The 25,484-nt window shown below is 51.2% G+C and overlaps 2 protein-coding genes across 3 annotated transcripts in view; both read right to left on the reverse strand.

The window, feature by feature from the left end:
• Nucleotides 1-9,430, reverse strand: part of DNAH9 (dynein axonemal heavy chain 9) — a 160,828-nt gene extending 151,398 nt beyond the window's left edge. For both annotated transcript variants that reach the window (XR_011683346.1, XM_071452702.1), the window contains exons 1-6: nucleotides 8,964-9,430; nucleotides 6,870-7,066; nucleotides 6,097-6,255; nucleotides 4,677-4,807; nucleotides 3,017-3,228; nucleotides 1,577-1,810 (exon numbers count right to left, since the gene is read on the reverse strand). Coding sequence is in view for 1 of the 2 variants with exons in the window: in XM_071452702.1 (XP_071308803.1) it covers nucleotides 1,577-1,810; nucleotides 3,017-3,228; nucleotides 4,677-4,807; nucleotides 6,097-6,255; nucleotides 6,870-7,066; nucleotides 8,964-9,398 (1,368 nt within the window). In the remaining variant the exon portion in view is untranslated. The remainder of the gene's footprint in view (nucleotides 1-1,576; nucleotides 1,811-3,016; nucleotides 3,229-4,676; nucleotides 4,808-6,096; nucleotides 6,256-6,869; nucleotides 7,067-8,963) is intronic.
• Nucleotides 9,431-10,081: 651 nt separating this feature from the next.
• Nucleotides 10,082-24,147, reverse strand: ELAC2 (elaC ribonuclease Z 2). Its single transcript, XM_071452708.1, has 24 exons — nucleotides 23,847-24,147; nucleotides 23,730-23,780; nucleotides 23,592-23,662; nucleotides 22,115-22,179; nucleotides 21,490-21,547; nucleotides 20,964-21,032; nucleotides 20,323-20,475; nucleotides 19,770-19,828; nucleotides 18,943-19,001; nucleotides 18,780-18,852; nucleotides 17,863-17,975; nucleotides 16,896-16,994; nucleotides 16,565-16,703; nucleotides 16,404-16,489; nucleotides 15,318-15,427; nucleotides 14,965-15,061; nucleotides 14,711-14,849; nucleotides 13,854-13,892; nucleotides 13,617-13,726; nucleotides 13,103-13,202; nucleotides 12,912-13,032; nucleotides 12,637-12,715; nucleotides 11,868-12,012; nucleotides 10,082-11,297 (listed from the first exon to the last, which is right to left on the reverse strand). The coding sequence occupies exons 1-24, from the start codon at nucleotides 24,119-24,121 to the stop codon at nucleotides 11,055-11,057; spliced, it is 2,553 nt and encodes an 850-aa protein (XP_071308809.1). The 5' UTR covers nucleotides 24,122-24,147; the 3' UTR covers nucleotides 10,082-11,054.
• Nucleotides 24,148-25,484: the final 1,337 nt, after the last annotated feature.

Genomic DNA, 25,484 nt, shown 5'->3' on the forward strand with positions numbered 1-25,484 from the left:
CTGCAGAGCCAGAGGAGGCACACACACAGCTTCAGCCACGAGCAGATGACAGCAGCTCCCACTGCACAGAGCCATGTTTGCTCCTGGGTCACCCTGAGGGTGCTCAGGATGGGATCAGGATGATCTTTCAGGTCCCTTCCAACCCAAACAACTCTGTGACTCTACAACTGAGTGGTTTTAACACAGATGCCTCCACTGTGCTTTTCAACACAGCTCCTTAAGGAAGGAGCAGAGTTACACAGTGTGGTTAAAGCAGTAAAACCTTCTGTTCCAGTGCAGGGAATGAGAGAAGGAGAAAAGCAACCCAGACCTTGCCTTGCATAGGCACCAGCAGCCTGCACAGTGCCCATCTGACCCCCCAGCTGGGAACAGCCCATCCAAAAACAGAGATTGTTGATAGTAAAAGATTTTAAAATCACAGAAAATTCAGGGAGTTAGAAAGAAAGTTGGGCTTAGTAGGCCCTGGGAAAATGTTAGACCTTGTACTTGCTAGATCAGGTGAAACTGCACCTCTATAGTCAGATTATGGATAAATGATATAATTGTTAGATGTGATTAGATATAATTATTGTTTAAAGAATCATGAGAAACTATGTTAGGGGTTTGAGGGGATCACGAGAAATCCATGCTTGGATGAAATCAATGTGTACAATAGAACAATGTAATTTTAATAATTAATATGTAAGTTACATAACGATATAATATAAAACATGTTCAGCTCAAAACCATGTCAGGTCAGATTTGGGTCTGGAACCCTGACACCCAGAGCTCTTTAATAAAAGCACCTGTATATAATCTGTGATTATGTGCTCCTGAACACTAACAGAGTGACCAGCAGGTGCAGTGAGCTGGTACCCACAGGAGAGCTCACAGGTGAGCCCAGTGTTTGTGTGACAGCTACACCCTGTGTGACAGCTACACCCTGTGTGACAGGCACCCACAGAGCTGAGGGATGATGGCACTCATGACACCCCCTGTCCCTGCCCTGCCTCACAACCACAGCAAACAGGAACACCCCACAGCTGGGCACACACTGCGATGGGACGGGATGCCCTGTGAGGGATGTGGAAAATGTCCCTGCTCCTCCCCAGGCCCCCGTCCAAGTCAGGAGATGCCCAGTGCCAAGGTGCCCCTGAATGCCCCAGGGTTCCCCTGAATGCCCCAGGGTGTCCCTGACTGCCTCAGGGTGTCTCTGAATGCCCCAGGGTGCCCCTGACTGCCCCAGGGTGCTCCTGAATGCCCCAGGGTGCCCCTGAATGCCTCAGGGTGCCCCTGACTGCCCCAGGGTGTCCCAGAGCTCATCCTGGTTTATTCCCACCCATGCAAACCACAGCCCCATGACCCCCATCCCCTTGTCCCAACAAGAGCACGAGTCCCAGAGGACCCCTGGGAGCACTGACACAGCCACCAGCCTGAGCAGAAGGACACAGCAGCAAATCTGACACAGGCACTGAGCAGGACCTGGGCAAACAAGTCCTGGCCTTGATGTCAGGGGGACCAGAGAGCACAGAGTGATCCCCTGGCATTGGGGAGGGAAGGTGCCAGGCAGGCAGCTCATGGCTGCAGGACCTCTCACCTTCACCACCTGCAGCCTCTGCAGGAAGCTGTCCAGCCTTGCAAACACCAGCCTGGAGGGGAAGTCCCAGCTCCTCACTTGCTGGCCTGGCTCATAGTACACCTGCAGGTTTGCCCTTCTCTCCTCCAGCACCCCTTTGAAGGCACTCAGGATGTCCAAGGCTGTTTGCACCTTGCCCAGGCTCTCCTCCACCTCTCCCTTCAGCAGATCTTCTGGGGACAGGTACACCACAGCCTGGAAGAGCCAAACCACACCTGAGATGTCCCTTTGCTGCCACAGCAAACCGAACAGCTCTGACCCCTCCTCTCAGTCAGAACCCCTTTGGAAGGAAGGACAGGGGATAAAGAAAGAGAGAAGAGAATTCCTGTAGGAGCAACGGGAGTAGGATGGTTGGGATGGATGGAGATGAGAGATCTCTGCAGCCAGGGCTGGGAATTTGGGGTTTATTGCAAAAGGTCTGAGTGCAGGGCCCTGCTGGGAGCTGCAGCCACAGCTCGGACAAGGAAAGAGAAGAAAAGGGAGAGAGGGCAAGAGAGTGGTAAAGAGGAAGAGAGAGAGGGGGAAAGAGGATGAGAGTGAGAGAGAGACAGTAAAAGAGAACAAGGTTCCCATAACCATACCATAAATCTTCTTCTATGCTGTACATTCTAATTCTCACTAACCAACCTATTACAAGATACAAATCCTATAGCATTTCCATACAGCCTATAAGAATCATTACATTACCATACTGTGTTACCTAAAAAACCCTAAAAACTCCTCTTTGGGCCCCTTCTGCCAAGCCAGCAGGGTCTGCTCTGACCCTTGGAGATGCCTGCAAGCAGAGGGTGCTGTTTCATTGTCACTATGATATTTTCTGAAAAATCTTTTTGCTAAGATTTTTCTCCTGAGAAGCTGAGAAGCCTCAAAGGAAAAGAAAAACAATAATTATCTGCTGCTGTGAAATGCAACAGGTGCATCTTTGATTGGTCTCATGTAGTTGTTTCTAATTAATAGCTAATCACAGTCCAGCTGGCTCAGACTCTCTGAGAGTTATGAGCTTTTATTATCTTTATTTTCTATTCTTTGCTAACCTTCTGATGAAATAATTTCTTCTATTCTTTTAGTATAGTTTTAATATATCATTGTCTTTTAATATAATATATATCATAAAATAATAAATCAGCCTTCTGAAACATGGAGTCAAGATTATCATCTCTTCCCTCAAACACCTGCAAACACCACCACATTTCATCAAAAGGGGATCACCTCCAGCTGGCCACACCATTGTTTTCCAGTTGTTCAGTAACTGAGGGATCTCAAAGCTTGCTTTCATTTCAATCTCACTTATAGTTTCCATATTCTCAAAGTCTTTTGCCAGGCAATCATATTGATAAGGCTTTCCTGTTACAGCCTCCCTAAAGCCCTCCCTGTGCAAACCCAGGTGCCACAGGCACACACCTGCTGGATGAGGAGGTTGCAGATCTCCTGGAGCAGCACCACCAGCCTCAGGGGCACGCTGTAGTGCTGGCAGCTGGCCCAGATCCAGCACACCACGTGCAGCAGGGGCACCAGGAGGGGCTTCACCTTGCTGAACTCAACAGCCTCCACCTGCTCCAGGGGCTGCTGCAGGGCTGTCAGGTGCAGGTCGATGTCCTGAGCTTCCCTCAGAGCTGGGGGAGGAAGGGCAGAAGGGGTGAGAAGGGCTGGGGAGGGGGTCACGAGTTATTTACATATATACATATATATATATATACATATATATACACACACACATATATATACACACACACATATATACACACATACACATATATACATCTATACACATATATACATCTATACACATATATACATCTATACACATATATACATATATATACACCCATATATACATATATATGCCCATATATACATATACACACGTGTATGTATGTGTACATATGTATACCCATACATACATATATACCCATATATATACCCATAAATACCCATATATATACCCATAAAGACCCATATATACATATATAACACATATATATACATATATACATACACACCCATATATACATATATATACCCATACATACATATATATACCCATACATACATATATATACCCATACATACATATACACCCATACATACACACATATATACATACACACCCATATATACATATATATACCCATACATACATATATATACACATATATACCCATAAATACCCATATATACATATATACATACAAATATACATATATATACATATATATACACACATATATATAAACACACACATATATACATATATATACACACATATATATAAACACACACATATATACATATATATACACATATATATATACTGTCCCAACACTGCACGAGCTGGGAGCACAAAGGGGAGCACACAGTCCTGGTGAGGAGCTGGGAGCTGGCACAAAGAGCTGTGTGGCTGGACCCTGAAGAGCTACCCCAGAATTAATAATTAATTCATTTGCATTAAATTAATGAATTTTAATAAAACCGGGACATCATTGTGCAACTAAACCTGTGGACCAACATGAAGAGAATCATCATCATCTAATGGAATGGTTTGGGCTGGAAGGGACCTTAAATCCCATCCTGTTACACCTCCCACTGTCCCAGGTGCTCCAAGCCCTGTCCAGCCTGGCCTTGGGCACTGCCAGGGATCCAGGGGCAGCCCCAGCTGCTGTGGGCACCTGTGCCAGGGCCTGCCCACCCTCACAGGGAAGGATTCCTTCCTAATAGCAGGATTTCTTCCTAATGTCTAATCTAACCTCTGACAGCATGAAGCCATTTGCCTTTGTCCTGTCACTGCCAACCCTTGTAAAAAATCCACCTCCAGCTCTCCAGGAGCCCCTTTAAGCACTGGAAGGGCAGAATAAGATCACCCCAGAGACTTCTCTTCTCTGGACTGAACAACCCCAATTGTCTCAGCCTTTTCAGAAGTGCACTTGCAAATAACCCCAGAGCTCAGGACTAACAAGAAGAAACTCTCCCTATCAGCATCTCCCTCCCACAAAGCCACCCTGTCCCCCCAGGCTATGACAGAGGACAGGAACCAGCACCATGCAGAGCTGCCCCAGGCTCTCACCTGCCTGCACATCCTCGAGCAGGCTTTGGAAGGCTGGCACGTAGATGCTCTGCACTCTCTCCAGCACCTCCAGCATGTTGCTGACCCTCCTGGACGTCAGCTGGCTGTGAATGCCCTCCAGGTCAGCACACCTGCAGCACCAGGACACGTCACCAGCCCAGCTGGGGCAGCCCCAGCTGTGCCCCAAAGCCCTGGCTCAGGATTTGCTGCAGTTACACAAGGGCACAGACTCTCTAGAACAGGGAAGGGAGAGGTAGAGCAGGGTTTTGAACTGAGATCCCCAAACACTGAGAGTCCTGAACTTATTTGTATCAGAGGAAAAATCCCTTTGAAGAATCAGAAATGTTGGGGGGGAGGGGGGTTGTGTTTGTTTTAGGTTTGGGGCTTTTTGGAGGACATACAAGTTTTCCAACCAGTTTTCCTGAAGCCCCCACACCTCTGGAAAGCAGAAGATGCACCTGCAGGAGCAAAGAGCTCCAGCACAGGAAAGGACAGAGGATGTAAGAAGAACAAGGCTGTGGCTGGAGAGAGGGAAGTGGTGAAATCCTGCAGCCACCGGGAGGATTTTCTGTACAAGCTGCAGTGCAAACAGACCCAGGCAGGATCTCACCCAGACTCTAGGAACATTCAGTTTTAGAACTTTAGAACCCGTGTTTTAGTCTGAACTGAGCTGGCAGGAAATGGGGACAGCCCTGGAGGACAGAGCTGGTGCCAGGCTCAGATGAGAGCAGTGCCAGAAGGAGCCAGGTGCTGCTCCTGCAGCCACTGCTGACAGCTCTGCACGGGCAGGGCTCTGTCTCCAGTCCTCCTGAGCCAACACAGCACAGAGGGCAGCTGAAATTCCACTCCCTGGCTCATCTGACCCCCCTGTGGCACCCCCAGCAGCCAGCATGGAGAGTGCCCAGCAGCTCTGCTCAGGGGCTGGCCCGAGTGCCCAGTGATGGAAACACCATGGTGGCATTCACAGTCTCTGAACAGAAACATAATTTTGTCTCTCAGGGTTTTTTTTCTTAGAGAAGCACAGAGAGAAGAAGAGAAAAACAATTCTTATCTCTGCTTGCTGCTCCTGTTGTTTTTCACATGTGGAATGTGTTAGGAAGATTGTTTACCTGAAGTGATTTGTCAATTGGATTCTGCTGAGGATTGTTTTGTTTCCTTGGCCAATTGGCTCAAAACTGTGTCCTGGCTGTCTGCAGACAACCAAACACCATTCCCAGCTAAATTCCCTGGTGGTGTAGCCCTGAACTGTGGCTGGCCCAAGCCAAACTGAGCCAACTGCCCATCCACTCAGAGATCACCATTATTTTAGCAATATTTTTGGGTTCAGGTCTCGACACGACCTCGAGCAGCTGCTCTTGGCTCAGAGCAGCAGCACCCCCTGCACCCAAAGCAGCAGCAGCTGCAGCAGCATCCCCAGCACCTGCTCCTCCAGAACTGCAGCTCCACCTTCGGGGTGGGGTTGGTGCCTTGCAGGAGGGGCTCTGAGGACTCTTTCCTCAGCACTCTCTGGATCTGCTGGCTCCACTCGATGATGGCTGACTCGGTGGCGTGGACAAGGGATTTACTGATCAGCTCCAAGCTGCAGGAAACAGAGCACCAGGGTCACTTTCCACTTGTGCATGTGCATTGCTGAGCTGGGTCTACCTCAATGGGCAGCTGGATTTTGCAGTTACAGCCCAGATTCATCTTTCAAAACCACAAAACAATAAAATTCATAAGGGGGAACATTTACAAGGGCAGTTAGAGACAAGATAAGGAGCGATGGTTTAAAACTGAAAGAGAGGAGGTTTAAATTAGATATGATGAAGGAATTGTTCCCTCTGAGGGTGGGCAGGCCCTGGCACAGGTGCCCAGAGCAGCTGTGGCTGCCCCTGGATCCCTGGCAGTGCCCAAGGCCAGGTTGGACAGGGCTTGGAGAAGCTTGACTGCAGAGTTTGGAGTTTTCCCTCAGTGATCCCAGCAGTTCATTGCTTCTCTGCATGCCCTCATCCCCTTCCACCTCCTGAGCTTTTGCTGCTTGTATCATTGCACAGTCCCCAAAGACAGAGCAAAATACCCCTCCTTGGCAGCTTGATGAGCTGCAGAGGACAGGGAGCAAGAAGAGTCCCCATGTCTGACAGGGAGGATCCCCAAAAGGTGCAGCACATGCAGCAGCAGAGGAAAACCCAGTGGAGAGCAAGGGCTGGTACTCACAATTTCTCACTTTTAGGATCAATGTTCTCAATTCCCTCTGAGGCAGCTGGAAGAGGCAGCAAGGTCTTGCCCTTCACTTGGCCAACAACCTTGAAGACAGTGTTTTTCAGGCTGTGGACGTGATGGATGATGTCCTGTGACACCACTCGTGGCCAGCCCTGATGGTTCCTCCGGTTCGTCAGGATGGGCACGATCACCTACAGCAGGAGCCATGGAAGAGCAGTGGGGAAGAGCTGAAGGAGGGCAGATTTAGGTTTGATTTTGGAAGAAATTGTTCCCTGTGAGGGTGGGGAGGCCATGGCACAGAGAAGCTGTGGCTGGCAGTGCCCAGGGCCAGGCTGGACAGGACTTGGAGCAGCCTGGGACAGTGGGAGGTGGCCCTGCCATGGCAGGGGTGGCACTGGATGGACTTTAAGGTCCTTTCCAACACAAATCATGCTGTGATTCGATGATTCTATGACAAAAGCACTATGGATGGACTGGCCACCAGGGTCTGAGGTCCTGGGCAAGCCTGGATGTAGCCATGATATTTTCTGAAAAATCCTTTCCTTAGGATTTTTCCTCCTGAGAAGCTGAGAGGCCTCAGGAACAAAATGTACCCAATGGTTATCTGCTGCTGTGGAATGCAACAGGTGCATCTGGGATTGGTCTCATGTGGTTGTTTCTAATTAATGACCAATCACACAATTCAGCTGTATCAGGCTCTGGTCAGACACAGGATTTTGTTATCATTCCATTCTTTTTCCTTTGCTTGCAAGCCTTCTGATGAAATCCTTTCTTCAATTCTTTTAGTATAATTTTAATTATATATATATATATATATAATAAAGTAATAAATCAGTCTTCTGAAACATGGAGTCAGATCCTCATCTCTTCCCGAGACCCCTGTGAACACCACCACACCTGGAGACCCTCCCTCAGCCCTGTCCCAAGCAGCTCCCTGCAGGTGATGATGAACAGGCCAGCAGGGCTGTCCCTGCACAGCCACCCCCATATGCAGAGGGAAGGTCCTCTGGTACCTCCTGGCATCTACAGCAGAGCCACGTTTTAGGTTATTTCCCAAAGCTGCAGCCCCCTAAATATGGTTTGTGTCTTTACCAGTGGAGTTCCAGCAGCTGGGGGCTCTGGGCTGGGCTTGCCTGAAGCTGAGCTGCTCCTGGCTCTCTTGTGCTGGGATAGCAACAGTTCCTCTCACCTTCCCTGGGATCAGAGCCAGGTTGCCCCTGGTGATGAGCAGCCTTTGTGTGGCCAGACTTGGGGGAGGATAAAGGTACAAAACCAGCTACAGACAGACAGAGTCAAAAAGGAACAACCAGGGTGCCACTCCAGGGTGCTGAAAGTTCTTTGCACCACAAGCAACGAGGACCAGCAGGAGCAACCACCCTGACCAGGGAGCCATGGGAAGGGGGAACAACCCCAGGGCACACAGAGCTCACCTTCAACAGCTTCAGCTGCAGTAGTAGCAGGCTTTGTGTCCATTACTCAAATCACACAGACTGCTAATAAGAGTAATGCCGTAACCAGTCACATCAGCTGCTTGTATTCTTTTGGATTGTTAAAATGACACCTGGGCCCCTGGTGGAACCTCTTGAAGATCCCTTTGGGAAAACATCAGCCCACCTGAGGTAGCAGGGTACTCAAATACAGGAGGCTCTTCTGAACATCAGAGGGTGACTGAGGGTTGGCACAGGAGTCTCCATCTGCAGGGACACTGAAAAGTCACCTGGACATGGTCCTGGGCTCCAGGTGGCCTGGCTGGAGCAGGGCTCGGACCAGATGTGCCTGAGATGTGCCATGCAGCACCAACTATCCTACAACCACAGAATGGCTTGGGAGGGACCTTAAAGCTCATCACCTTCCACCCTCTGCCATGGGCAGGGACACCTTCTGCTATCCCAGGTTGCTCCAAGCCTCATCCACCCTGGCCTTGGGCATTCCAAAGATGGGACAAGCACAGCTTCTCCTTCTCAGGAACCCATCCTATGACAGTGTAACGTGGCTCACCCTCCGTGAGACGCCCAGAGCCTCCACGGCTCATGATTTCGGAGGCTCCATCGGGCTCTACAGCCCCCAGCACCGCCTTTCCCCCCTTACCTCCTCCACCAGCGCTGCGAAGTGCGGCAGGGGCTCGGCGGGCAGATCCCCGCACAGCAGCGGCTCGGCGGGGCCGGGGCCGGCTGCGGGCGGCCGCAGGAAGAAAAGCGCTTTGGTGGCGCTGGGGGGCGGCGGGGGCGGCCCGGGGCACAGCCCCAGCTCCGCGCCCGGGCCCCGCCAGGCCAGCAGCGCCGGCCCCGCCGCGCCCCGCACGAAACCGCGGAGCGCCGGCCCCGCCGCGCCGCCCGCCCAGCGCCGGCAGCGCTCCGGGGGCAGCGCCAGCGCCCGCGCCGCGCACCGAGCCAGCCGCGCCTCGGCCGGGGCACCCTCCGGGGCATCCTCTGGGGAACCCTCCGGGGCATCCTCCGGGGAACCCTCCGGGGAACCCTCCCGGGAACCCGGCCCCGCGAACCCGGGATCCCCCTCGGCCTCCATCCGCCCGGCTCCGCAGTGTTTGCGAGCAGCCGCCGCCGTTGCCCGGGGGACTCCCGGGAGCCGCTCCCGTGCCCCGCCGGGATGCGGGGGCGGTCCCAGCGCTGCCGCCTCCCTCCTGTGCCGCTCCGGGCGTTCCTCTCGTCCCCGCAGCGCTGTGCAGCTCCAGAAGCGGCTCCCGGCTCGCTCGCTCCGCTGGGATTTTCCCAAATCGGGCTCAGGCAGCTCCCGTCCCTCAGCCCCAGTGCTGTTCCCGACACCGGCGTACCTGCATCAACCGCCTGAAGCTGAAACTGGTGTGCTCTTAACTACCCCTTCTGTGAGAAGCAGATCCTTTCCAAAGATCCTTCTGTAATTCCCTGGAAAGCAGCACACGGATCCTGTGCAGTCCCAGAGCTGCTCGTGTCACCCCAGCCCACTCCTACCTGCACCTGTCCAGTGACACGAAGATTTTGGGTTTCCCCAGTCCCCTGCTATTCATAAAAGCCCAGCAGAGCTTCTCTGGAGGACACAGATGTGTCAATTCTCCAGTCTCTGCTTTAAACAAGCATCATACTAAAGCACAGCTCATTAACAAAAGATGCTTTGCTGATAGTTTGCCCCTTAATTTCCCATAAACTCAAAATGAAGTCTTAAGACTTGTGTGCAAGCATCATCTGAGTGAGGCCTGGGTTCAGGTCAAAAAGTTGCCTCCAAAAATGAACTCCTTTATTGGAACAGCACAGAACTCCCCTCCTACTTCCAAACACAACCAGTGACAGCAGCAGCAAGGGAAGAAGCAAGGCTGACCCACAAAAAGCCTCAGAAAAACTCCTCTTAACCACAGACCTGCCTGCTGTGCCACTTTCCTGTCCCCTGCATCCAGAGCCATAATCTGCTCAAGGACACTCACAGCCATGAGGCTCCAGCATGATCCAGATCTGATGGGCAAGATCTTGGTCTTTACCCCAAAGCCAGCCAAGCCAAGGTAATTTGCCAGAGCAATTCAGGTTTTTGTCTCCTCATTAGTGATCCATACACAACACAGCTTTTTGGAGGATGGCAAGTGGTTTATTCAGATTCTAAATAAAGGGTTTGGAAAACTGATCTTTTGAATAAAAAACCAGCAGAGAAAAACCAAAATAAAATGGGAACACCAATGTACAGATGTATTCTCACTCCTAATTTAACCTAAACCCCTACAATTGGGTCCCATTTTACTGTTAATTTTCCTCTTATCACCTGGGTTCTGATAGTGAAGGGGGGCATACCCAGCTGAGACATGCTCACCTTCTTCTGGCAAACCCACAGCCCCTCCAGGGCCTCTCACACCTGATCTCTTGCAAAGGTCACACCTGCTGCTGTCACATTATCAATACCTCATAGCATAAAACCCAAAATTAAAACAGTTCAGAGAGAATTTTTGGTTAAAAGAAAAATTGCCCCACAGACTGGTGAGCCCCCAAAGGAGCCATGTGGGCAGATCCTGTCTCCACAAGGACCAGTGCTGCTGACAGCCCCCTGGAGCTGCAGCCCAGGGAGATCCATGATGAGCAAGCAGACCCAGATGCCCAGGCCAGCCCCTGTCCTCCTGTGGTGCTGGCAGCACCATGCAGTGCCCAGGCCTGTGCAGAGCCAGGCTTCTCTCTGTGGAGCAGAGCACTCCCAGCCTTGCTCCTCTCAGTTGGCTGTTTTAAGCTTCTTGTCTGGCAGTTCCTGATGGTTCTTGGTTTGTTTTCTTTTCTGGCATGCTGCTTCTGTACTGTCCCCCCTGGTGAGCTTGTCCAGGACCAGAGCAGTCTCCTTCAGCAGCCTCATCTCCCTCTTCTCCTTCCTCTCCTCCATCTCCACGATGTCATCTGCAAACAAAGCCTTCAGGGGCGGGATCAGCTTTGGGATGGCTGGGAAGTCACCAAAACGTACCTGAAACACAAGCACACAGCTCCTGTGTGACAACTGCTGTTTGGTTTCCTCACTCCCCCCCTTGCCTTTGGCCTGTGCAGGCAGAGGGCACTGCCCCTTCCTGTGTGCAGCATCTGCATCCAGCAGCCCTGATCTCAACGAGTTATTGATGTTTGCTTCACAGAAAAGCTGTGGCCCAGTACAAATTCTGACTGACAGCGAGCTGCCCTCACTGCCATGAGTGCCTTCAGCCACAGCTTTTGTCTGCTACAGAATGCCATTGGAGCAGCTAATCAGTTGGGATGGGAATGGAAGCAAAGTTAGGTTTTTTTGGCTGGGAATAGCAAGCACAGACTTGAGGTGGCACAAGGCAAGTACCCAAGAGTTGGATTCAAGGGCCATGAGCCCCTGCTCTCACAGCAGTGTGGGGAAAGGGTGACAGAGCATCTGCTGCCAGCAGCTAAAGGAGCTGTTTCAGACACTGCTCTTCAGGAGATGGAATACTGATACAAGAGGAGCATTTAATTCGTGAGCAGCCATCAAAATAACCTTGACACCATTGCCAGGCCTGGGCCCAAGCTCCCAACTCACCCTCATGTGGTCAAAGGCAATGCCGACCCTGTCGCTGAAGTCCTCGCTGAAGAGCGGGATCTTGGCGTACCTCTGGCTGAAGTGATTGAGCATGATGAACTCTGCATTCATCTTCATCCCAGTCTGGATGGCCTGGGAGGTTGTGCTGCAAAAGGAGCATGCCCTGGTCACAGCCAGGCTGGCACCCAGGCTCACAGCACACCAAGTGAGCTCAGGGGCACAGGCCCCTCTCCTTTGGGCAGCCTGCACTGGTGGCAATTCCCTGACTTCACACCACCCTGAGTGCAGGAATGCAGCTGTCATTGCTGCAGCCTTGCATTTAAGAGCTCCACAACCTGGGGACAGGCACTTATCCCAGGGTGCCAATAGGCTCAGCTGTGACTGGCAGGGAGTGCTGAGCAGCTGCTCCCACGTTTGCCTGGGCAGCACATGGAATCCCTGGCTGCAGGGCTCTCAGACAGCTGTGGGGGTAAAAACAGCTTCTACCCAGGATGGACCCATGCAGAGGGTCTTTCCCTTGGGCTGGCCTATTTGTAGAGTTACCAATGTCTGCTTGAAAGCTTTCCCCATTTCCTTTGGGGGTGCTGAGAGGAGCCGTGGTGGTCTCAGAGCTGCTGCAGTGACCAACACTCCATCTTTAGTGTAGAAGAGCTCTGTGCACACCAGAGCCTTTGACAGGACTTGGGCCCTTCACCACCAGCTGCAAGGACCACACCCAGCTGTGCACCTTTCCCTTCCTGACAGGGACAGACAGCAGAACACACCCCACCTGTGGGTCTTCTCTATAGCTTCTTTTTCCATCCCATCTTCCAGCGTGGCTTCGTGGATCAGCAGGTTGGCATTTTTACCTGTGCAAACAATCACAAATTCCATCTTCAGCTGAAGACTGACCTGCCCAACTGCCCACAGAAGCCTCCTGTCCCTCCTCAGCCCCTCAGTGTGTGGCAGACACAGCACCAAAGGTTTGGGGATGCCCACTGAGGTCTCCATCTGTCAGTATCCATCCTCCAAGAGATTCTGCAAGCAGAGGGTTCTGTTACCTACCCATTTGCACTAAGGCCATGCAGGGCATTGTATCACCAGAATAAACTACTTTCCAGCCAGATTTGTGGATCACTGAACATGCAAAGGCATTTTTACAGTGCTGGACTTCACAGGTCTGAAACTGAACAAGGATACAAGTGTTAGAGTCCAGGTCTCCTCCAGCCATGGAGCCCCCCAGCTCAGGAACTCACCTCAGCCAGGTCATAGCTCTCTAACAGAGAGCTCACAAACTCCTTGGCTTTGGGTCTGATGTTCTCACAGCCTTTCACAAGAGACTGAGCAGGAATCATTCTGGGAGGGAGGGAAGAAGAGATAATTAAGGGCAGGTACAAAATAAAACCTGGTGTTCTCTTCAAGCAGCTGATTTCCCCTGTTTCTCAGCCTCAGTTCAGTGCCTTGGTGACCTGTATAACCTCTCACTTTCATTGGTGCCCCGGTAACTCACCCAATCACTTCTACCCCACTATCAAATACCCTTTCTTCCACTTGCCCAACTCCCTTTTCCTACAGCAAGGGGAAGCTTGCACACAAACCTCTATTTAAGCAGCACAGCTGAGTACAAACCCCATCCTGCCCTCTGCAGATTGCATATCCTTGTTCTACAGGCAGTGAAAGGAGTCAGAGCCACCTCCAACCAAGGGCTGGGGGAATGGATGAGTTTGCCTTGAATAAAGACCAAGGACATTCTCCACACAGAACACTCACTTGATGTCTCCAAGAATCTCCTCACAGTGGTTGTGGTACTCGTGCAGCCAAGGCATGATCTGCTCAGGTGCTACCAGAAACAGAGGGCTGAAATCCTGACCCAGGGCTGCCTGAAAAAGCAAAGGTGGGGAGAAAAATCAGAGAGGAGAAATGCTAGGGATAGGCTGGTGCTTCTCCACTACTCTGAACTTCCCCTCCTCTCACCCAAGCCATGTTAAGAGCAGAGTAACTACTCACAAAAGCTCTGCGCCGCTCCATCAGGATATTCACCAGCCCCTGCAGAGGAACAGACACAGCAAGGGAGTCAGAGGCAACAGCACCACAGCTCAGCAAGCCCAGAGTCAGAACAAACAAGAAGGGAGAGGGGATTAGAAACACACACAGATTCAGCAGTGCCTGGGGAACGAATGAAGAGAGGAATGCAGAGTGGGGCTGTTGCAATAAAGTAGAAAAATCATAGAGAAAGGATTCATAAAATCAATCCTGCTCTCCTGGAATCAGTGGCTGGCCTTGTCAAAGCTAGCATTTTGCAGGTTCATGTGAATGCAATCCTGTTGTGAGCCATTCATTACCCATTTTCCTGGGTAAAAAAACAACTTGAACCTGCATTAACTGTTTTTGCACCATTAAATAGAAAAATGAAAACTATATTTCACAAACAACTTCCCTGCACATATACACCAGGGCTTTGAGTGACCATTCCATACAGAATAACAACTTGTTACTAACAAATAAAAGTAATTGGCAAGGAAACTACTGACCAATTGGAGTCACACATGAGGTCTGTAAAACTGTATAAAAAGGAGTTATGTATATAACTCCTTTTAATAATAAATGTATAAATAAATATATAAATAATATAAATAAATATTATATATAAAAAATAACAAAACTCCTATAAATAATATAAATAAGAATAAAACTCCTCCTTAATAATAAAGAATGGGCTTTTTCCACCATGAAGAAAATGGAGTCCCATGTGATTTATTCCCATACAGGCCAGCCCACATTCCTCAGCTGGAGCAGCCCAGGTAGCTCTGAACCTTGGCTTCAGAGCAGAGCTGCACAAGCCCCTTCCCAGCCCCTGAACTCACAGAGTGGTGATCTGTGTGCATGTGGGACACAAACACAGCCACGAGGTTACACAGCACTTGGTCCACTTGCTCTCCATAGTGGCGGCAGAGCTGCCCAAAAGTTCCTTCCCCACAGTCCAGGAGCAGGGACCTGGTAGCACTGGTGAGAGGTGACAGAGACATTTGGCAGTGACTCTGAGAGCTCTGAGCAGGGCCAGGCAGGGAGGGGGATCCTTGGGGCTGGAAGGCAGAGGTCAGAGAGCCCTGGGGTTCACCTGGTATTCAGCAGCGTGGAACTGACATTGCGGATTTTCATTGGGATCGCAGATCCCGTTCCCAAGAACACAATCTCAGGATAAGCACCCACATTTCCTAGAGAAAACAGACAACAAGGATTTGGAGGCAAGTGTTCTCCACACATTGCCCACTCAGACACCACCTAATTCACCAGAGCCAACGTGGCCAGCACAGGCACCTCTGCCCCCCTCAGCAGCAGGTTTATAAGGGAAGGCAGAACAAACCCCACCACTTCACAGCTTCAACTGGGCTCTGAAGCACTGGGAGGGCCACCAAGAGCTCAGGTCCTATTTTCCAGCACACTGATCCAAGCTAAGTTGCTGATCTGTACCTGGTACAGCAGACAGGCTCTCCTTGCACTCCTTCACACGGGTCTGGAAGTCAGGGAGATCCAAGGCCTCACTGACAAACTCATCAGGATCACAGACAGTCACAGCATCTCTGCAACAACAGGCCACCCATCAGGATGGGCAAGGTAGGAGCTGAAACAGCCCTTTTCAGAGCAAAGTGCCAAAATCCTGTGACAAAAAAGCCTTCCAACAAGAGGACAAATGCTCTTTCCATTTTGAGGGGTTGGAGAAGACACATCCACAAGTGTGGTGTGTGCCACCAAGGCCTAGTTGGGCTGAGCCAGGCACAGAAATGATCATTCCACCAAGTGGAGAAGCTCCTGCAATAGCACCTCATCCCATGTAGAGCTGCCAGGCACTAGAGGGCACTGCAAGGCAGCACAGAAGGTCCTGCAGGAGGAGCAGACACCTAAAGGGATCCATGCACTGATGGAAAGTGTAAGAAACCTGTGAGCTGGGCCTGCTTCAGAGCATGTGCAGCACTACAGGTATTCAGTTACCTCAACAGAGAAGCTTAAACTCTTCTTGGCATCCTCCTGTTGTGCCCAACAAGGACAGAAATCTGAGCCATGGTGGCTGAAATCCCCTTGTCCCCTGGGGTCCCTTCAGGTTCTCACTGAGCAGCTTCACCCATTTGCCCACCAGGCCACAGGAGCAAAGCCAGTAACTGTTTAACCACCTGAGCTCTCAGCCCTAATGTCAGGCCCTCGAGGGCTTCAGAAGATAAGACTCCCCAAAACCTCTCTCCCTGCCCCTATCTGCTCTGCCACAGCCACAGCCGGGTGCACAGCATGAGTCAAAGCAAAGGACAAAGGACCACAAGGCTACAGGAGCAAGGGACAGAAACAACACTCCAAAGCACTGGCCAGGTGTTGTTTTCAGTGGTTCCCTCCTCCACGTGCTACACCTTGTCTGAGACTTTCAGGGGCAAGGACACAGCCCTCAAAGTTTCCCCAGCACAGGCACCAAAAAGGAGCTGCAGGGGATCCTGACACAGTGCCCTCCCTCACCAAAAAGCTGCTTCAAGCAAACACCCAAAACCTGGGAAGAGAAAGATTCCCACTGACCTCTGCCACTCCTGCTGTGGCCTGAGATGGTATTTCAGGAGGCACTCCCCTCTCACGATGGGCACAGGGCACACAGCCTCTGCTTCCTGCACGAGGAGGGTGACATGAGGCACAGCCTTTGCTCAGGGCAGCAGGCACAGGGCAAGCTGGGCCTGGATTACCTTGCTCTGGTAGGTGGTGAGCAGAGGGAAGATCTCTGGGTGGATGAGGTTCAGCTGAGTTTGGATCTTGTAGCTGCGTGGGTTGTGCACAGCAGAGGAGTTTTCATTGAGCACCAAGTGCTGAGTGCCAGGCCCAAACCTGCCAGAGGAAACAATGCTCAACAGCTTCAGCCCCGTGTGAGAACTGGGTGTATCTGCACACCTGAGCTAAAATCTCACCTGAGCCAGCAGAGCCCTCTTTTTAGAGCTCTTTACTTTGGACCCAAGATGTAAAGAGCTCTTGACTTTGGAACCAGAACTGAGACAGGAGCCCAGGGCACAGCACACGTACCTCTGCATCCACTGCTGGTAGCGGCTGTCCCGCAGCACTGCCTCGGGGGTCATGTGAATCACCAAGGCCACCTGGTGCTCAGCAACTCCCTCCTGGTACCTGGGACACATGCAAGCAGAAAGAGCATCTGTCACCCTCATTTATTGAGATTTTCTAAGCCTTCTGATGTTGACATTCTTGTAGTGAACTTTCTCACACACTTTCTGTAAATAAAATTGTTTTGACTCATTGTTTTGCATTCCTTTGTGGAGGAATGTGTCCAGTGTCATTGGAGAGGTGGCACTGTCACCCTCCAATCCACTGTCACTTTTGGAAATCTATAAATGTTGGAGTCAGAAAATGAAATTCCCTTTTCCTTCACCTTGAGAACAGCGGTGTGAGCTTGTGTTCCTTCGTGTCCTACAGTGACACCCAACTGTGCTCCAGTCCATGTCCTTGGCATCCCCTCCCCTCTCCCCCTTTGGTGCTGCCAGAGATGCCCCCTGAGGCAGGCAGAGCAGGGATTTATTTTCAGAGCATGGAGCTCCAGGACTGCATCACTCAAGCCACAAGGCTCAGGCCATTTGCTGACACCTCCACTGTCCCCCCCCACAGGGCAGTTCCTCTCCTCCATCAGCAACATCTGCAGAGCCTCCAGGAGCCCAAAAGCTTCTGCACAAGCCCTACAGTTATGTGCAGCCCAGAGAAGCAGCAGCCTCCACTGCTCCCCAGGCAGACACCAGGGCACATTCCAGCTCTGGAGGTCCCTGTGGAAAACAGGCCCATGGCAGTCACAGAACTCACAGGTCCTGCCTTTCCTAAAAACCCCAAAATGCACCACCAATTCTTTCTTGCATCTGAAGCTCCTTAACAGTGCCAAAGAGCTCAGACATCAGCCATAAGAAACAGCACACCTGAGCTAGAACAAGAACAAAACCAGAACTCAGCACAGGTCCTTCCCCAGGCACTGCAGGTGGCCCAGCCCTACCTTTGGAAGGTCTCATTTTCACAGACAGCATCCACAAAGCCCTCGTGGGGACACTCCAGCACAAGGAACACCGGGCCAGGGTCAGTGGGGGTGCACAGCTCCTCAGGAAAGAGCTGCAGGCAGATACACAGTGGTCACAGCACAGGCAGCCTGCACACACAGCCCTTCCTGCACCTCTGTGTCTGACTCCTTCAGTCACACAGAGCCCAGCAGCCACTCCCAATGCTCAATGCACCCAGCCAGGGCAGCTCTGGGGCCCTTTCTGCTCTCATTTCACAGCAAAATCCCATGTGTGGAACAGCAAATCCCAACCCTGGCCTCACAGAAACCACAACCTAACCAAGGAGGAGAATTCAGCAGTTTTGAGGTTCCCATGAAAGATTCAGATGGTAGCAAAAGCATGTGTAAGGAAAAAAAAGGCTTTATAAAATGCTTGTGACACAAAGATGTGCTGATCCTGTCTCCTAGGTCAGCACCTCCACTTGCAGATCACCTGGGCCATGGCCAGAGCTGGCTCTGCCTCTCACTCAGTGTTTGAGAGATGCAGACCCTGTACCCCAGAACTACTGAGTTTATTTTGGTGTCAGAGGTGCAAACAGGGGCAGGAGGGAGTGATGGCTACACAGGCAATCAACCCCCAGCTGTAAACAATGCAGGGATTAACTCCACCAGCTCACTCCTAGACCTGCCCCAGCTTTGGGGAGGGGAGATAAAGCAGCTCTGCCAAACAGCAAACACCCAGACATGCCCACACAGGAGCTCATTCCCTGGTCAGCACCCCAAGAGCCCCGGGCACAGCAACAACCTGAATGTACTGGCAGGCAAAGCATTGTGCACCAAAAACTGTCACCCTTGGAGCCCAGTGAAGGAGGGAGAGTGACAAAACCCCAACAGAAGCACAGGCACTAAGATCTTACCTCTTTGCCTTCAAAAGTGACACTCTCCCCATTTTTGAGAGCTGTAATGATGGGAAGGATGGCTGGAGTTCCCCTGAGAACAAGGCCACAGAAATACTCAGCTGCCAACAGCCCTGTGCCTGCTCCTGCTGCCCCCTGGCCCAGGCTGGGCTCTCATACTCACACTGGCAGGCCCAGCTCCTGGGCTTTAGCTGCAAGGAATTTCCCCTTCCTCGGGTGAACCTACAGAGAGCCAAACACAATTATCACCCAAATTAGGAGGGCCATGAAACAAGATCAGGTACTGCCAGCTAAAGAGCTTCTCCACAAACCAAGGGAGTATTTTGTCCTTTTTCAGTTCCACAGCCACTGCTCCAATTTTTCCACAGAGGCTTTTCTGGGCTCTCTGCTTTCCAGGATCATGCTGCTGCTTCTTGCTCCCCTCTGTGGCCAAGCAAGCACAACAGCCTGCCCTCCTCTGAGGGTTCAACAAGAATGGAACCTGTACACTCAATCATGGCTGGATTCTAAAAAACACCTCCACTTTTACACATTCCTACTCAGGCTACAGCAACTCTGACACTTGAAAAGCAGAAGCACATTAGAGCTTCAAACCCCTACTTGAAAATGCTCTCTCCATTTAAATACCTGCAGCAAGATGACATCAGGAAACATCTCCTTACAGAGGGTGGTCAATGCCCCAAGCCTGCCAGTGTTTAAGAGATGGTTGAACAATGTCCTTAATAAAATGTTTGAAATTTTGGGCAGCCTGAGGTAGCCAGGCAGCTGGACTGGATGGTTCAACCCTGGCTGGATGGGGCTTGGAGCAACCTGACCTAGTGGAGGGTGTCCCTGCCCATGGGAACATGGAATGAGATTATCTTTAAGGTCTCTTCCAGCCCAACTCATCCTGTGATTATAGATGATCACTGGATGTCCCTTCCCCCTGAAATACTCTGTTTTATTCTCTTATCTCTTGTGTTGGTTTAGAGAACCTGTGCCCCAACTCACTTTGCAAAGAAAAGCTGTCACCAGCTCAGGATGCTTCCTTGCACACTTCTGTTCATCACCTGCAAAACAAAGCAAAACCACTAAAAATATCATCACTCACTATCACTTTTCTTAAAACCAAAACACACCAGAATTTGCTAAAGCATTAACTGGAACATTATCCACTTAACTTGGAGCCCAGCAGAAAAAATGTGATGAAAATGGGCCAGAGAGCCCATGGGTTCAAATACAGGAAGCCAAACTAAAGCCCAAGACTGAAAAATCATCAGCCCAGCATCCACCTGTAATTAAATTACAAAGGTTGGAGCATCTACCCCTGCCAGAAGCAAACTACTACAGGGACTAATCACACCCAAGCACCAGTCATGTCCAATTTCTTGGGCCTTTTAAGTTCTCTATAACTTCCAAAATACCAGAAGACTTTCTGCTCCAGGGAACCTTCCAGCTGAGCTTCTCTACCAACCTCACTTTCAGACAGCAAATGGCTCAGAGGACAAATTCCTACCCTTTGGAAGGTTAATTAAAGTTAAAAAGGCCATTCCATGTGTTTCACCTGCTTTCTTTGGGCTCTCTTCTCCTTCCTCCAAGCTTTGCTGTGCAGCTCTCGGGGATCCAGGCCCTGTGTCCCTTTTAGGGCTATTTCCACCTTGGGGAGATGCTCCAGGACTCTGGGGGGCTGAACTTCCAGCACCCCCAAATGGTTTTGCTGTCCCAAATCCAAGAAAAGCAGACAAAGATCACTCAATCTACAGCAACATAGAAGAAAATCATGAGTAGCATTCCCTCCTCCATGGCAGTCAGGTTTAAACTGCACCAGGATACAGAGTTCCCCTCCTAGTCTAGCTTGCACTGGGGCATTCTCCAGTCACTTATTTCAGGAGCCATCCCTCATCCAAGCCCTTCTCCCCAGACTGTTAAACTCTGTCAAGTCTGTGCTGCACCTCCAGTATCACATTTTGCAGCAGAAAGAATGCAGCTGGCTGAGAAAGCCAAACCCAGGGATGTCCCACGGGTCATTCCATCCACCCACACCTAAAGGAACAAGCCTGACTCAGCAGGTCTTGTTATTTAAATGAGATGCTTCTCCTGAGAAAAGCAAATTAATGAACCTCTGCTTACTCAGGCTGGCAAACACAAGCTGCTCCCTGAACCTTCACTGTGCTTCCCCTGTCTCCCTGCAGCAGCAGGGCTCACCTGTCAGAGGGATCTGGTAGACAGTCATTGTCTCATCCTTGTACTCAGGCTCTGTGTGCAACTGCACAGCTGGGAAGAGATCAAAACCCCCCATTAACAAGTGCATGAGCAGAGATTCACACTCTTCAAGGATATTATAAATCAGAAAAATGTCTTTGTCTTTCTTAAACACAACCTGCTGAATGTTCCCCTTCCCTTTCTCTGCCCAACCCCAATGAACAAATAAAGTTTTTAAAGCCCATCATCCTCATGGGGCCATGATGAGCAAATTCATGGCAGACCCTGGAAGCAAACTGCCTTCAGGGATTTAGAACCAAATGCTGTTTTTATCAGCCAGCCTGGAGCCCCTGAGCAGAAACAGAGCTGGAAACACTGTTGTGAGGGGTTTAACAGTGTAGCAGAGAAAAAACAAATGTTTCAAACATCCTCTAGGTGAACCTAAACCTGAGGCTGTTGCTCGGCAATGCAACCTCAGCTAGAGATGAAACAAAGTTCCAAATTCCTTTGCTCCACATGCCAGACCTACCTAAGTCCATCCTTTTGAGGGGCCCAGGGAACAGGCGAATGGCTTTCAAGTAGTTTTGCTGGAAAAGAAGAGAAAGGCTGTCAGGAGGGGGAACAAGCAGTGCCACGCCAAACACCCAGTGAGACCAGCCTGAGCAGCTCAGACAGCTCAGGGCAGGCACTATGGCTTCAGAAAGGCAAAGAGCCACTGTCCCCACCCCCTCCAGCTGGGCAATTAGTCAGCAGAAACTGCAAGGAAATGAAACCATTCCAACGGTGCTGAGGATTGCAGATTTCTGGTCCAGACGTGGCATTAGGCTGGCAAGGACCACATCAAACAGGAGAGCAGAGACTGAGCTCCTATTAATGTAAAATAGGGAGGGAGCAGACAAGGGAACAAAGATCCTCCCCTCTTCCCAAAGCTGATTTATCAGGATATGAGACTACAACACAGGTGCAGAAGATTTCTGAGGAAACTTCTTTTGAGAAAACTGAGAAGATTTGGATTTTCAAGCCCTTTGTGCAGACACAAATTCAGAGCAGCATTTCACACCCACAGACATTGCCTTTTCTCAGCTCTCCCAGTTCCAGGGGGAGCTTTAACCCTTTGAGGGTTTGCTCTGCCTTCTGCACCTTGCCATACTTACCAGCTTTGGTGGCCCCAGGAACACACACCTCTGGAGCCCTATGGCCTTCAGGGTGAGGATCATCCCTAAGAGCAAGCAGAGAAACAGCTTTAGCACAGCTCCACTGAGCACTGGGAGATCCCCCAAAAAAGCCCTCTCTGTTCAGGAGTGCTTGGCCTCTCCACAAAGGCCAGAACTGAACCCAGACCTGAATTTTGTGGCAGTTCCAACAAGTCACTTGCCTCTACAAATGAAGAAAATACACATCTTGATAAAATTAATCTGGAGCAAGACATCAGAACAGAGCATTAATCTCCTTTTCTTTGAGATTTCCAGAATTTTAATGGACAAGACCCACAGCCATCTATCCAAACCTCATCCTACACTGAGCACAATGGTGCCCACCAACTTTTGTGTGCTCCTTTGAATTCAAACCTGCCTGATCCACCTCCCTGCTGGCAACACTGCTAACACCTCCTACTCAGGAGATTTTGGGAAGCTGAACCCAGGCATGCTGGACAGGCAGGGCCTGTCCCACCACGTGTCTGCAGTGAGAACTGAGTGCTGTGCCCAGCTCTGGCCCCTCAGTTTGGGAGGGATGTGGAGATACTTGAGCACATCCAGAGGAGGCAACAAGGCTGGTGAGGGGCTGGGAACACAAACCCTGTGAGGAACGTTTGAAGGAGCTGGGGCTGTTTAGCCTGGAGAAGAGGAGGCTCAGGGGTGCCCTCATTGCTCTCTACACCTTCCTGAAGAGAGGCTGCAGACAGGTGGGGTTTGTCTCTGACAGAACCAGAGGACACAGCCTCCAGCTACCTCAGGGAAGGGATAGGTTGGATATTAGGAAAAAAATTTTTCACTGAAGGAATAATAAAGCACTGGAATGCTCTTCCCAGGGAGGTGGTGGAATCACCTTCTCTGGATGTGTTTAAAAAAAAAACTGGACATGGCACTTGGTGCTAGAGTCTGGTTGAGTGTTAGGGCACAGGTTGGACTCAATGATCTTAGAGGTCTCTTCCAAGCTCATTATTCTGTGATTCTGCAGTGCTGCAGAGCCCCAGCCCAACACCTCCTGCTCAGATTTTGGGAAACTGAAGCCAGGCATGCCTGTCCCACCACGTGTCTGCACTGCACAAAGCCCCAGCCCAGCCCCTTCTGCTCAGGAGATTTTGGGCAGCTGAATCCAGGCCTGCTGCTCAGGCAGGACCTGTCTCACCACGTGCCTGCAGTGCCGCACACACAGGGCTGGGGCCCAGCGCCTTCTGTTCAGGAGATTTTGAGAAAACGAATCCAGGCATGCTGGTCAGGCAGGGTCTGTCCCACCACGTGTCTGCACTGCACAAAGCCCCAGCCCAACACCTCCTGCTCAGGAGATTTCAGGAAAAAATCTGCCGCAGAGCCCCAGCCCAGCCCCAGATGTCACCGTCCCCAGCACAGCCTAGAACACCCCGCAAACCGCCCGGGCCCCAGGCAGTGTCCGCGTCCTGCCCGCACTCACCCGGCAGCCCCCCGACGTTGGCCCAGGACACGCGGCTCAGGAAGATGCTGTCCAGGTGGGAGATCTTCAGCCTGCGGGGCACACGGGGGTGAGCAGGGCCCGCTGAGCCCCGGTGTCCCCCCGGTGTCCCGCACTTACTTGTGCTCCTGCATGGCGCGCTGCGTGCCCTCGCCGCAGTTGAACAGATACCTGCGGGGACAGCGGTGTCAGGGCGGGCCTGCCGGGCAGCCCCGCCGCCGCCGTTCCCGCACTCACCGGTTGAACTCGGAGAACACGTACACGGCAGCCCCCGCGTCGCGGCTGCCGGCCGCCACCACCTGCACGTACACGGTGTTGGGCCCCGCCAGGCCGGCGCCCGCGCTCCGCCGCCGCTCGCGGGCCCACACGTGCCGGGGCACGTCCTTGGGGCGCCGCCGGGGCCCGCCCGCCACCGAGGGCCCCTCGGCCATGGCCCGGGCCGCGCCACCGGGGCCCGCCCGCCGCCACACGAGCGCGCGGCCCGGCGGCAACAGCCGCGCCAGCGCCCACATCCGCGTGCCCGCCCCGCCCAGCGCGCCGCGGCCAATGAGAGGAGAGAAATGCCCGCGGAAGGACCGCCCCTTCTTTACGTCATTCGGACGGGCCAATGGGAAGTGAGAACCGCGGGTGCAGCCCCGCCCCTGAGACGCCGCTGTGCTGCCCGGCCGCTGACACGTGACTGGGCTCTGGCGGTCGGTGTTCGGGGGATTCCGGTCCGGGTGGTTCTGTGTCCAGTCTGTTCAGTTCTGTGTCCGGTCCCTGCCGGAGTTCGGGGGACACAGCCCTGGGAGCCCTGACCTCCATCAGGGGGGTTGAGCTTCTCAGAACCCTCTGAACCCCTGGGTATTTGTTTCGGTTTAGGGAAAATTTGGGAGAGAACTTTTAAAGGGACTTTTTTAGAAAAGCAGATTTAATTTTATTTTTTTTAACTCCCTGGGATTCCCCAGTGTGACAGATGAGTAATGCCATGATTGACAATAGACAAATATCATGTATAATAATACATATGTGATATGAACTGAGACAAATATCAAGTGTATAGCTTAAGAAAAGTTTTATAGATTTATACTTATGTTTTAGCCTCTTGCATTGTCACCAAGGGACAGCCGGGGTTGGGACATTTGGGAGGGTCAGATTGTCATTGTGGAACACCTGAGCTCCAATCAGGATTTAAGGAATGATCTCCACCACTGGACAGGGAAGAAGGAGCCAATGGACAGAACTTTGGGAGGGGTTAAAGGGTTAAAAAGGAGAAAAACCTCCATGGTGTGGCTGAGCACATGGTGGGGAAAATTCTCTGCTCCCCAGCACTGTAGTATTTTCTCTGTTCAGTCTCCTGTTGTATTTTTGATAAGGTTTAATAAACTTTTCTAAAATTATGAAAAGTGAGTAACCATTTCTCACACCAGGTATCACGGACACATTTTATGAAAAATCCTTTTGTTAGGATCTTTTATCCTGAGAAGCTGAGAGGCCTCAGAAACGAAATATAGACAATGATTATCTGCTGCTGTGGAATGCAACAGGTGCATCTTTGATTGTGGTTGTTTCTAATTAATGGCCAATCACAGCCCAGCTGGCTCAGACTCTCTGGTCAGTCACAAGATTTTATTATCATTCCATTCCTTTCCTTGCAAGCCTTCTGATGAAATCCTTTCTTCTATTTGTTTTAGTATAGTATTAATATATAATTTTCTTTTAATATAATATATATCCTAAAATAATAAATCAGCCTTCTGAAATATGGAGTCAAGATTCTCATCTCTTCCCTCGTCCTGGGACCCCTGAGAACAGCACCACAACCAGGCTCCCCCATTCCAGGAGCCTGTTCAGGACCCGTGGACCAACATCCAGCTGCAGTGATAGCATCAGCCG

The sequence above is a fragment of the Agelaius tricolor genome, unplaced genomic scaffold (assembly GCF_023055355.1).
Source record: "Agelaius tricolor isolate 1412-34295 unplaced genomic scaffold, bAgeTri1.0.p SCAF_35, whole genome shotgun sequence".
Taxonomy (NCBI): domain Eukaryota; kingdom Metazoa; phylum Chordata; class Aves; order Passeriformes; family Icteridae; genus Agelaius; species Agelaius tricolor.

Coding starts and splice junctions, on each gene's coding strand:
- ELAC2 (XM_071452708.1), bottom strand. CDS start 24,121: ATGTGGGCGCTGGCGCGGCTGTTGCCGCCGGGCCGCGCGCTCGTGTGG. Junction 19,002..19,769: donor TGACAGCTTTTCTTTGCAAA/GTGAGTTGGGGC, acceptor GGCTCTCTGTAG/GTTCACCCGAGGAAGGGGAA. Junction 16,704..16,895: donor TACCAGCAGTGGATGCAGAG/GTACGTGTGCTG, acceptor TTCCTCTGGCAG/GTTTGGGCCTGGCACTCAGC.